Source organism: Polistes dominula, unplaced genomic scaffold, assembly GCF_049000335.1.
Source record: "Polistes dominula isolate Pdom_NZ unplaced genomic scaffold, Pdom_raw_medaka contig_21, whole genome shotgun sequence".
NCBI classification, from domain to species: Eukaryota; Metazoa; Arthropoda; class Insecta; order Hymenoptera; family Vespidae; genus Polistes; species Polistes dominula.
Window position 1 is genome coordinate 2,005,306 of NW_028301061.1, and position 14,449 is coordinate 2,019,754.

A 14,449-nucleotide genomic window follows, 5' to 3' on the forward strand; every position below is an offset into this window, starting at 1 on the left:
TGGGTAGGAGGGTGAAGGGTGGTATTCGGGGAGGAAAAAAAGGGAAAAAGAGTGAAAGAGTAAAAGAAGAATCCATACGCCTACAATTTCTCCGACATCTGCAACGACCTACATGTGAGCTATCCGCTTGAGGTCAATAGGTCATCGTTTAGGCATCTTTCAAAATGGACAAAAAAATTCTCAAAAAGATTCACAATTTTCCCTGATTTCCTTTTTTCAATTATTCATCAGATGGTTTATTGGTAAATTAAAAAAAAAAAAAAAAAAAAAAAACATTGGTGTATAATTATTTGTCAAATAATTTTAATAATTAATAAATTACAATAAATATTTAATTTTACTACTAACAAAAAAAAAAAAATGTACTTTTATTAAAAATAAATTAAAATATTTTTCGAAATTTAAATTTCAAAGATGAAATATTAATTTAACGATTTAGTATTTAGAGGTTATCTAAGTTTCGAGTTACTGTAATTTTTCAATAGGTGGCGCGGTATTTCAATTCAATTATTTCAATTTAAATACGACATAACCTTACTTTTTTCTATTTTTTTGTCACGTATTGGGATCTCTGGCAGGGGCGTGGCGTAGTAATTCGACCTATCTACTGTAATTTTGAATTTAACCACCAGATAGCGTATTCAAGTGCTAGAGATCCCACGTGGCATAGCAATTCGATCTATCTACTGTAATTTGGAATTTAGCCACCAGATAGCGTATTCAAGTGCTAGAGATCCCACGTGGCATAGCAATTCGATCTATCTACTGTAATTTGGAATTTAGCCACCAGATAGCGTATTCAAGTGCTAGAAATCTCAATTACATTCTAATTGTGATATTATTTTATGTGTTGTTATAATTTACTAAATTAATATAAAAATTTAACGATATATTAATAAAAATATATTCGTATTAATTGTTCATAAATAAAATTCTAAACAAAAGAAAAAAGAAAACTACTGTAATCTATCGAGAAACACTTCATTAAAATACACATCAACGAACTTCAAACTACCATAATAACCATCACCACCACCATCACTACTACATTTTGTCTAGTTTTTATAATAGTCGTAAAAAAAAAAAAAGAAATATTTTTTATCTAAACTATCCTAACTAAACGTAACTAAAAACGTTAATGAAATTCTTATATATACCATCGAACCATCTTAATCAACTTAGCTGTCGTTGTAAACGAAAAAAATTAGCATTTTAAATCACACGCTCGACGGGTGCTCAAACTTCCCCCACTTTATCATCATCATCATCATCATCATTATCATCATCACCAACACACACACACACACGCACATACACAAATATATACATCTATCCCTCATTTTTACTCTTTCTTTCTATAATATTCTGAACATTCAACCATAACCATTATCCATGGCATACCAATAATTCGTTTATTATCGAAGTGTATAGTAAAACTCGTGTGAAGATTGATCATCATTCTACCACCACCATAATCATGTTTATAATTATTTTCAACGATCCTTGGGCTCATTGTACGTAACTAAAACGATTTAAAAAACAAGAAAAAAAAAAAAGATACAGTGTGTAAGAATATGTTGGGACAGATAGGTGAGAAAGAAACGAAACTGTATAACAATCCTTTCATCTTTCTCTTAACTCACATTCTAACTAACACTTTGAAAGAAACCTTACAGGATCATCAATCCACGTCCCCCGATGAACTTTTTCAAAGATGCGACTCTATATAACCGACATTCTCATACACTTATACATACGTATATATACATACACACACACATACACATATATTTCTTTCCTTATCCTCTTGAGTTAGCATCGAATTCCTCAATTTCTCCGTCTGTCATTGATGTTTATGGATCGTAAACGTAGGAAGTTCACGGCTCTGAAATTTATTCCAGTTGAATGTAGCTCGTTCAGCAGAAGCTTAAGAGAAGCATCTTCCTTCTTCTTCTTCTGGTCTTCTTCATGGTCTTATCTGGGAGAGGGACTGGGGGGGAGGCGGGGGGGAGGCGGGGGGGAGGCGGGGTTAAGGTGGCAAGGGGGGAAGGAGACACCTCTTAACGAGGTGAAACTCACAGCTCGTAGTGTCCGATCTTACACGAACTGTGTCGACGTCACGCGAGAATGAAACACCTCACGATTACTAAGCATACATTTTGTATTTGTTTATATATATATATATATATATATATATATATATATATATATATATATAATGTATATGGTGTATTGGTATATCTATATATATATATGTATATATCAAAGTTCGATTAAGAATATATATATATATAAATGTATGTATGTATATATGTATGTAGAAAAGGTATACTTCTATAGTGAAACCTTTGAAACTTTTCTTTTTACTTGTATTGAAATGAGAGAGTAAGAAAGAGAGAAAGAGAGAGAGAGAGAGAGAGAAAGAGAGAGGAATAGTAAGCTGAATAAACAACGACAGGTAGAGTTGCTAACGGTACCAAATCTGCATACGCCAATTCGAGTTCTTCCTTAAGAGAAAGATCGAGAATAGTAGTGGATAAAGTATTCATACCTCTTTTAGTTTATTTCAAGATATTATCGGTTTATATTGATTTTGTTTTTTGTATATGTAATTGATAATATTTTTATGAAAGTTGAACTACTTTAATTAATAATTTATTGAATATTATATATATATATATATATATATATATATAATTATTAATATTGTATTAGATACTAATTAATATTTGCAATAGTGTACAACTGAATTACAATTATGAAATTTGTATTATTTCAGATAATAATTTATTGAATAATATGTATAATTAATAATATTATATTATATAGCAATAGTAATAGTATTAGATAGTAATTAATATTTGTAATAGTGTACAACTGAATTACAATTATGAAATTGGAATTAATTTAAATTATAATTTATGAAATAATATATATAATTACTAGGGGTGTCCAGTCACGCGTTGCTGTAGCTCACAATTAGTCCGATACACACGTCTATACCGCGATCTGTTAGAATCTTATCAAACTAACAGAGATAATCATGACTCTTTGTTAATAAACTGAAATAATTCGCAATAAATTGAGATATTAACAATCCTATCTTTCAAGTTGGATAAAATTGCATACAGTGTGCAAAATTTGATTAAAATCGGTTCAGTAGTTTAGGAGTCCATTGCGAACAAACAACGTGACACGTAATTTATATATATTAGAGGATTAATATTATGAAATTGTTTAATTTATAACAATGAAACAATGAATTATGATGAATTGAGTATATTATTTTCTACAGGACATATAACATCCTTTATCCTTAGTCTACGATTTGGAATTTTCTCGTTCGAAAGCCTAGTCACTGTTAGCAAAAAAAAAAAAAATTACTGCCAATGAATCATTCTTTCTCTTATCCAACCGGATCTGAACAAGCTCACCCGCATGCACTAAAGGACAAGTTTATCTCTTGTTTTAACGCGTCACATTCTCGTCATTACGTAATTCTATCGTAATCCTTAATACTTCAACCCTAATCTCAAATCTTTGATCATTAAAACGAAAAAGAAGACAAAGTAGTAGAAGAAAATATCAAATCAATGTAATAAACATTTGGAAATAATTATTTATCGTGATCTTATTTAAAATTAATTAGTCTAAATAGTTTAATTTAATTATTGTACAATAATAATAATAATAATAATAATAATTCAAATATAAAATCGTGCCGATGTTCGAACATAGTTTTCTCTTGCGGAACTAAAAAGGCAATGGACAAGGGACTTCGAAAAGACGGGGGTGCAGAAGCAAAGATAAAAGAAGAAAAAATACAACAAATAAAGAAATATAAAAAAAAAAAAATAAAAAATAAAAATAAAAATATAAAAAAAGAAAGAAGATACGAAGGGAGTCCATTCGTTCGTTAGCCGTAGGGCGAAGGTTGGAATCCAGGCGTTTCACAGCAGGGTGCCGTTTCTCCTTGCGTACTGCAGGACTCGTATCCTCTCTCTCTCTCTCTCTCTCTTGCTTTTTATTTTTTATTTTTTTATTTTTTTTTCTCCTATCCGTCTTTCTAACTGTCCACCTTCCCCCACTCTCCCCTCTTTTAACCTCCTACCACCTCACTTGTACCCCACTCGTTCGCGTGCATGTGCATCTCTTCCTCTTCCTTCGATTCCTTCTTCTACTTCTTCTTCTTCTTCTTCTTCTTCTTATTTCACCCTTTTTGTTTTCTACTTCTCTTTCCATAAGTTTTTTTCTTATTTGAAAAAAAAAAAACAAAAGAATTTAACAATGTCTCGTTTGAATATTTTTTATATTTATTTATTTTTTTTTTTTTAATATGATGTTTGAGAATTGTTTTATCGTTTATATTTATGAATGATTTACTATGATGATTAGTTGTAGAATATTTGTAAAATATATTTGATAGAATAAATATATTGGAGATATAAAATTGTATTTGAAATTGTTGTATAAATTATTTTAAGATTTATATTAGATAATTAAGTAACTTTGATAGATTGTTTTATTTTATATTATTAACATACACAAAGAATTTTAAGTAATTATAATTATATATTTTCATTATAGTAAAACAGAATTAAATTATAATAATAATAATAATAATAATAATAATAATAATAATAATAATAATATATGTAGTTATATATTATAATATATTTTATAATTATTTATAATTATGTAGTATAATATATTTGATACTTTATTATATTAATTTAATTAAATTTAATATAATATATTATATACATATATATATATATATTTATTTATTTATTTATTTATTTATTTATTTATTTTAAATTAAATTTAATTATATTTAAAAAATAAAATAATAAAATATTTTCTCAAAATACGTTCGAACATTTGCAATATAATCTATCAACATTGTAAAATTATTTTTAATTTTTTAAACCATGAATTATTATTAGTACATATATATATACAATTTTTATTATAAACAATCCTATCTTTCGTATTAGTTACGTGATATTTTTTTGTTAATTTTTTTTTTATTTAGAAAGTTTACCCTATCATTTATCATTTTTATCTAATTATCATTTCTATCAGAATAAATTTAGAATCAAAGTCATTTTATATATTATGATTGGCTAATAATATTCTTCTACTACTACTACTACTACTACTACTACTACTACTCTCGATAGTTTTCATAGATCGATTGGTTGAAAATCGTGACGAACCCTTTTATTAATTTCCGAAGATGTTTTCTCCAGTTGATTTGTATGTGACTGGTTATTATATTCGTTGCATTTTACCTTTAACGGTTATTGCAAGTGAAAGTAGAAACGTTGAAATCGCAAATAGATTCGTGGCAAACGGTACACAACAACAACAACAACAACAACAACAATAATAATAAAAAAAATAAAAGAAGAACTATAAAACAAAAGGTTGGAAGTGATAATAGAAGGTTCCTGTCCTTTATGGTAATTGCAAACAAAAAATCTAAACCCATTTTTAATTCTATGATTATCATAAAATTTTTAAATAAATCAATTTTTTTTCGTACTCTTTTCTTATGTTTCTCCTACTTCAGAATAAACTCATTAGAAAAATATGAGTAAATTTGTAAAACAAATAATAAATTGCAATACCAATTTTTTTAAATCAAAAATAAAATATATCATTTAAAATTGCACATGTCAAAACTTGCAACATTTATTTCAGTACAATCAATCTTTTTCATTGTGCATATAAAATGAGATAAGAGTAAAAAAAAACCCGAATTAATTTGCACATATTTTATTTATCTTTCCTCAACATTCTCTCACCTAACCTCACTTATTCTCACTCTCTTTCTCTTTTTATCATTATATGATCATTAAGAGATATTATTTATTGGATCGTAACGTAGTTTATGGTAACAAGTAATAATTATTTTGAGTGAAAGTTACCAATCTTATTGATTACTTTTCCAATACATCATAAACATTCATAAAATCATGGAGAATAAAAAGGGGGAAATGAAATATATGATACAAGACTTTAGAAAAAATAATAATTGTTGAATATTTTTCATCGTTATTAATTTTTTCAACTTATTCTACTTCCCTTCCTTTCCTCTGTTACGTTTTTTTATTAACAATGAGACCTATGGTGGGTGTACACACCATCATTACTATTACCACCAGCAAGGAACGAACGAACGGTCTCGTTGACTCTTATCCATGGGGGTTATTTGTCGTTGTACAATATTTGCACACACATACATAGACACACATACTCGAAGAAGACATGTCTTCTTCGCTTGAGTCAACCAGGTGTCGGTTTTCCTGTTTGCAATAAGGCACTTTCATTTAAATGTCGCGTACAAAGTATGACTAGGTGATTTATTTTTACAATTACACGTATAACCATTTATTTTGTCTTATTAATCATTATAATTATTATGATCAATTGATTATAATATTAATTGAATAATAATAGCATTATTAAATATTATACAAATATATTTTCAATTAAACACGCTCGATTATCTAATAAATATTCGAAATAAATATAAATACATTTTACATTTGATAGTATAATTAACTTGACGAATTTGTACTAATATTTTGGTACACCCAGTATAATAAAAAAAAATACTAACCCTTATTTATATCTAACATACTCTTATAAGCAAATTATCACATGGATGCTACCTAAATTCAGCGCTCCCAAACATAAATTATTAGATAGGTGCCGTATATATCCGGCAGCAATACGAAAAAACATGGTTTAAAGATAAGAATGAAAATAAATTATTCACAAACTAATATATGTATACATATAAACACATAATATATGTCAATAACTTAGAAAAATTTGTATATTTTCAGCTGTACAGAGGGGTCGCGTGCCAGCATCGCAACCAACGTTGCCAGGATTACCAGGACAATTTTCAATGACGAACGGTGATGCGATATCGTGCGCGGGTATAAACGGGTCCTACCTATCGTCATATATCGGAATGTTGTTACGTGCCGAACCGTATCCGACAACAACGAGATACGGGCCGTGCGGTCAAGCAAGCAGTAACATCATGGGAATCGATAGTATATGCGAATTGGCAGCTAGGCTTTTATTTTCCGCAGTAGAATGGGCAAGAAATATACCATTTTTCCCGGAACTACAGGTGACCGATCAGGTTGCATTGTTGAGGCTAGTATGGAGCGAGCTTTTGTACTTAATGCGAGCCAATGTTCTATGCCACTTAGTGTGGCACCATTATTGGCAGCTGCCGGTTTACACGCGTCACCAATGGCTGCCGATCGGGTGGTAGCTTTCATGGATCACATTAGAATCTTTCAAGAACAAGTTGAAAAACTCAAGGCCCTGCACGTTGACACAGCCGAATACAGTTGTCTCAAGGCTATCGTTTTATTCACGACAGGTAAGATTTAATACCTTTTATTATCTTTTAGGATTTACTTTCTTTTTTTACTAGGTACAAAAATGTATATTGCATAGTATCTACTTTTATGGTTTTAATTTGATAATAGACAACATGGGTACCTGATGATAATACCTTTTGCTAAAACCCAATAACAAAATTTAAATACCTGATTACCCTAATTACTATATTCTATCATACTTAGAATCTCATCTAAATATTTTCAATTATCATAAAAGCAAAAGATTGTTTACATTATCTGTTTTATTTTTTTTTGTATTAGACACACATTTTTTATGAGCAACTTTTATGAATCTAAGGGCTGAAAAAAGAATATATAGTTTATGTTTGGAAAATATATATGGGTGGGTATTAAATTTATCATATAAATGAAGGTATAGGGTATATTCAATATCGAAGTAAAATAAGAGAGTCCTAAGTATAGGTGAATCTCTTGAAGACTTCCTATCTGACATTCTCGAAAAGCACGTTTAGAAATACCGTTCGCGGAAGGTCGGTTGGTTGGTGTGCGAACGTTATCTCGATGGGTTTGCTAACTCACCAAAGGTAGTCTGGATAGAGAATAGAAGGTTAGACAGCATTCGATATCGACTGGGGGCTTTACTTGGTAATACTACACACGATGTAACAGTAGATACCCAATTGTTCCTATTTCTCATGTCCAGGTCAAACGCCATACTCTCTTTTTCACTTTTTGCAAACAATTTTTCAAAATTAATTATACTAAAATTGTTAACTAACAACTTATCGTATAATTTGTTATTACTTTCTAACCATTTTACAAATTTATTGAATACTTCAATCTCACATTGAAGTTGCATTAACTCGTGTTCCAATATTTAGGCTAGTTATAAAAATATCTAGGATTTTTATAAGGTAAGATGAATCCCTAGATATCTGAATTTTTCGAACAATAGAAAAATATTAATAACATTTGTTATTTTTTATTTAACAATTACAATTGTATCAATCAATATATGGTACAATAGTTTAGGGGATTCCTGAAAAAGTCCAATAACGTAATTAAACAATATCAACTAAATAATATTCATTTGTAACAAAATAAATTGATAATCCTTATTAAGCACAACCTAAACACTTAAATCTTTGATAAAACTATCAAAAAGAATCTATTACATTATTTAATATGATTAAAATGATCAACACGAAAGAGCTGACCTACCTAAAAAAAAAAACAAAGTATCATATTTTTCCTTTGAACCAATCGATCGAGGTTTAAAACCGGAAGAAGTTCGTAGCTAGAATGTCTCTCAACGTCTAACTCGTCTAATCGACGAGTAGATAAGATCACGGTAACTGTCATCCAACTTGAACCAACTAACGGAGTGGTTGTAGGTATGATCGTCATCGAACAGAAACGTGCGAGACAATACGTTTCTCATCGTTCCTATCTCCAACAATTCTCTCTCTGTTTCTCTCAGTTAGTGTTTCTGTTTCTCTCTTCAATCTGTAGAATCTATCTCGGTTCAGCTTTAGAGAGATGGTCAACTCTACTACAATTCCTATCTCTCTCTTTCTCTCACATTCTGTTCGTTTTCGATGACAAGCACAGGGTCTGTTCAAAGAGTCCGAGTATACTCCGCTAACTATCTCCTAACCCATCTTTCTCTTCCCTAGCTAAACGAGTTAACCATCCAACCAAACCACCACCATCAACCATATCATACCTTTTGTCTCTTTTATATAATCGAAAAATTAAATAACAATTTTTCTTACAATTTTTACATTAAAATTGTACATACAACAAAATAAAAGTCATACAGGTATTTGTAAAAAATATATTAATTGTTTTTAATATGATACGTTAATTAAATTTTTTTATTATTATATAATAATTAATAATATTATAAGAAAAATCTATAAAGCAATTATCTAATTATATATTAAACTTAAATAGTAAAACAATAAACGTTTCAAATTTGGCGCCAATCAATCGATCAATCTACCATAGATGGCGTGTTTTAACTAGGGATATATCTAGTGAATAATAAGCATACGCTAGAGTTTTCCGATGCAGTATGTAAAATGTGATTCCCCTTTCAAAGTTACATCCACAAGAATCGTTCGTAAAATACTTGATTTCAACACAATCATAGTGTTTTATTTACGAGATACACAGAAGTCTTTTAACAATATACAATATTTAAAAACAAATAATGAATATTAATAATTATTATTGAACACCGACAAATGTTTATATATATATCTGGTTTTTCGAATGTCAGAGAGAAAGATATGATGTGGGTTGAATTGGAAAAAAATAACTTTCTTTTTTTTTTGGTTGTAAAGTAGAAAGAAGGAAAAAGAACAAAATATAAGTAAAGAAGGAGAATGAGAGAGAGAGAGAGAAAAGGGCACCGTACTAAACCTCTTACGTCTGCCCATAGATAGAAGATGGTAGGCTATTTATTTCTGTGCTATATGGGCACGCTTAGTTCGTTTTAGCTTATGCTAATGCCCCGATTCCCTGCGATCCACCTTCCGCCTTTTTTTCTACCAACCTTTTTTCTTTTCCCTTTTTTTTTCAACCCTCTTCTTATTCTTATTCCTTCTTCTTCTTCTTCATCTCCTTTCTTTCTGTCTTCTATGCAACTCGCCAATTCTTTCTACCTTTCTCTTTCTCTTTTTTTTTTTTTGATTGTTTTTTTTTTCTTTTCCTTAACTCTTTTTCGAGACCCCCGATTCTTCTTACAGAACGACGAAAGATCTTCCGTTTTTTCGTATCCCACCACCAATACTAGTTCTTAACATTCTTATGGTGATCTCTTCTAACTTTCCATTTGTACAAACCCCCCAAAACATTTTCTTTTTTAAATCATTCTTTTTGTTTATTCAGTTGCCAGAAATATTCGAGTTGATTTGTAAAAATGTGCTGAGGAAAAGAGTTGAAGTTTAGAAACACTTTGATCAAAAACATTTTTGTACCCAAACTTTTGATCAAACCAATAACAGGACACTTATTTTATTTATCTTATTGACAAAATGAAATAGAAGGACATCATAATTGGTGTACCAAGTATCATCAGAAAAGGGTTGAAGTGCAAACACATTTGATCAAACCAATAATGGGACAATTACTTAATTTGTCCCATTTACAAACCTAAGTAGAAAGGCATCATACTTGGTGTACCAATTGTCAAAAATCAACATACCACCTGATTTAAAAATTCCCCAAAACTGAGGCTGAGGTGCAAACCATATGAGACCAATTTTATTTGTCCCACTGAAGATACTAAACAGAAACCTACAGGTTCACTTCACCAAGTATCATCAGAAAAGGGTTGAATTGCAAAACACATTTGATCAAACCAATAACAGGACACATTTTATTTGTCCCACTGACAAACTGAAGTAGAGGGGCATCATACTCGGTGTACCAATTGTCAAAAATCAACATACCACCTGATTTAAAAATCCCCTAAAACTGAGGCTGAGGTTTAAACCATATGAGATCAATTTTATTTGTCCCACTGAAGATATTAAACAGAATCCTTCAGGTTCACTTCATCAAGTATTGCAAAGCATCAGATTATCTGATTAAGAAACCCCCTCTCACCTTCTTCTGAAAATATTTTAATCGACCCAAACTTTCTAATTCAATTCAATAATTAGATTCTTGAATAATTGATTGAACAAAAATCTAAACGAATTGCATTAATTATAATAATCACTTTTAATCGTGATCACATTAAAGATCTTTTATCATCTAACCGAGATAATTTGTTCTTCTTCTAAAGAATAAGATAAACGAGAATGAGAAAGAAATGAAACACGATCACGAATAAGAGTGAAAATCTTGGATGGTATGATGAGAAATAAAAAAAGAAAATAAAAATTAAAAAAGATAGATTAAGAGAGAGAGAGAGAGAGAGAGAGAGAGAGAGAGAGAGTGAGTGAGTGAGAGTGAAAGAAATAAAATCTCACGGATGCCTGAGGGCTCATATTCTTAATTAGATCGTTAATACCTGGTGCCATCCATACAGAACGCGAACTGGAGAGTTGTTGGGAGTAAGAAAAAAGAAAAAAGATAGAAAATGAAACACAAAATGAGAGAGAGAGAGAGAAATAAATAAAGAAAGAAAGAAAGAAAACGATGTTGGGTGCTCGCCGGTTGTGTGTTGGGGCAAGGCAAAAGGGAATTGCATTGCATGCCACATAATCGTGGGAGTGTTTCCCATCAAGATACACGTAGGTACCGCACTCTCCGTAATACCCTCTCGCATAAATATATCTGCCACGATGCATTTACATGCACCTATACGGGGTGATGCAAAATAATCTAACACTAGATGATATCCTAACTTTCACCCTATTTATTTTTCATTTATTATAATCAATTTTCATTTTATATTATTCTCGTGACAACGAATTACAAAATAAAATTGTCAAATAGTTTGATAATACATAGAAACATAATTTGGACCAACTCAAGTTACCCTAATTGGGGTGTACGTTTTGTCATTTACAAATAACAAATTTAAGAATCTTTGTTTGAATTGAATTTAAAAAAAGGGACAATAATATTCAATTAAAATTAATATAAAATTATCCGATGAATATTTGATCTAATTGAGTTAACCTAAAAAAAGGGATAGAATTTTGTTTTGTATTTTTTTCAATGACTCGTTTCTTAAATTCATAAATTGGTTCTGGTATTAAAGTAGTTTTAGAAAAATACGTTGAAATGATTTAAAGATTTGATTATAATAATAAATGTTGGAATATTTAGTTGCTTGGGTCACCGGGTGTACATGAACACAACTAGCATGAACAGGAGAAAGCTGAAGCACCTTCGGAACCAGCCGATCTAGCGAACGCTAAACGTACTTTATGCACCGTGCCCTCGTTCCACCATTTTATCCGAACAATTAGACACGTGATCCGTAGTTACGGAGCCAGATGGATGAAAGAAAAAAAAAAATCCCTATGCTATCCTCCAACAGATAAGATACGCCCACTCTTTTCTCTTTTAATGTTAACATGAAAAAAATGAGAGAACGAGGAGTTAGGTGATTGAACAAATGATTGAAAAAGAACAGTTTCATCGAATGTTCAATGAAAAAAAAAAAAAAAAAAAAAAACAAGAAAATAAAAATCAATAAAACCAGTTGTTAAACGTAGATGGAGTAATCGATGTTCTTTTCTTTTAATGTCATCCAACATCTATTATTTTAATCATTTTAAAATGCATTCTTCCACACATTAGATTAAAAGATAATATTAGATGAATTGTATTCATGATTCTAATCTTACATACCATCTAGATGATTTTTTTAAATGTTATACAATTTTTTTTAATAATTTAATATTCCTAATGCAAGTGTTTTTTTTTTTTATTATTATTTCATCAAATGGAAAGGTGTTGATCATATTTATTATTATTATCATTATTATTATTAGATGTTTCATTTTTTAGATATTTTGTTAATAATTTCAGAATATATATTTCGTTTCATTGATAAGAAAAAATAAAAATAAAAATAAAAATAAAATAAAAGTTGTATAATAATTTGTGAAATATGATTAACAAAAATTTGTGTTAATACGATAATAATAAAATGGTACATGTGGGTTATTTTGATTGGCTGTGAAAACATCGCGAAGAGATGAATAATAATATTATAAATTTATACATACATTGGAATACGTATCGATCTTTGGTCTGTAAAATGATACACTTCGTTCAACCTATACAAAATAAATAGAAAGAGAGAGAGAGAGAGAGAGAGAGAGAGAGAGAGAAAGAGAGAAGGAGAAACATAGTAGGATGAAAAATGAAATCGGCCGAGAAATGCGATAACGTAGAAATTTAGTATTCACGTGTATATACGTGTGAATAAAAAAAGAATAAAAAAAAAAAAAAAGAGAAAAAAAAATGGAGAAAAAGAAAAACCGGTTGCCGAAGCATTGGGACCGCTAGAGAAAGAAAGAAAGAAAAAGAAAAGAAACTTTCGAGTATCGAAGTGCTTCGGTATGTTTAAATAAAATATTGCCACATCATTAATGTAGACACCGCTCGTGCCTGGGCCCGTACCAGGGGCCCGTGCCAGTTCCAGGGCCCGTACCGGTGCTAAAGCCTGTACCAGAGCCCGTGTTTATACCAGGGACCCCGTACCAGAGCCTGTACCAAGACATGTATCTGTACCCAGGGCCCGTTACCGGTTCCGGGGCCTGTACCAGGGGCCCGTGCGCGTGTGCACGGTCAATACACTTATTCTCTTTCATTACATTTCATTTGATTTTTGTTCTTTTCTTTCTATTTTCTTAAATGCCGCCAATGACTCGGCAATATTGGGACAGTGTACTCTTCTTCTATTCGAACATAGGCTTCTCGTTTATCTATATTTATGTGTGTGTGTGTGTGTGTGTGTGTATGTGTGTGTGTTATAGGAAATGTACTTTGTAAGCAGCACCCACCCGTTCAATGATCTAACCATCCTGTCAAGTCTCTTGACGAGAACTGTCAATAGTAATTACACGTTAATTTCATCTCACGACTATCTCGATTCATCATCAGCCGAATGATTTTCTTCGATCATTTCTTAGATAAGTAACACATTGTTGATTATCTGAAGTATCTTTGGAATGTAGAATTTTTATTAAAGTATTATTATACTTTGTATAGTGGTGTGAGGGGAGGAAAGAGGAAATAGGATACTTAATTATTTTACTTATTCATTGTGATTATTCTTTCATTTTAAATAATAAAAACTTATCGCAGATAATTGATTTCTATTATTAATTAAATTTTCTTACACATAAGTTAAATAATTAAATATATTTAATTTTATTTGTATAAATTTAATAATAAATAATTAATTAATAATACCTTTTTTTTTTTTACACATAATTTAAATACTAAAACACACATTAAATATTATACATAATTAAAAATTTGTTATTCATTTAAATTGAAAATTATTTTAAAATTTAAATAACAAATACAATAAAAATAAAATATTTTTAATAATAATTATAAAATATTACCTATATAAC

General features: G+C 30.0%; 1 protein-coding gene across 1 annotated transcript in view; it reads left to right on the forward strand.

The window, feature by feature from the left end:
• svp (COUP transcription factor 2) overlaps positions 1-14,449 on the forward strand; it is a 155,415-nt gene that overhangs the window by 60,986 nt on the left and 79,980 nt on the right. Inside the window, 2 exon segments of the mRNA XM_089176107.1 lie at positions 6,858-7,193; positions 7,196-7,411. Coding sequence (XP_089032233.1) covers positions 6,858-7,193; positions 7,196-7,411 — 552 coding nt within the window.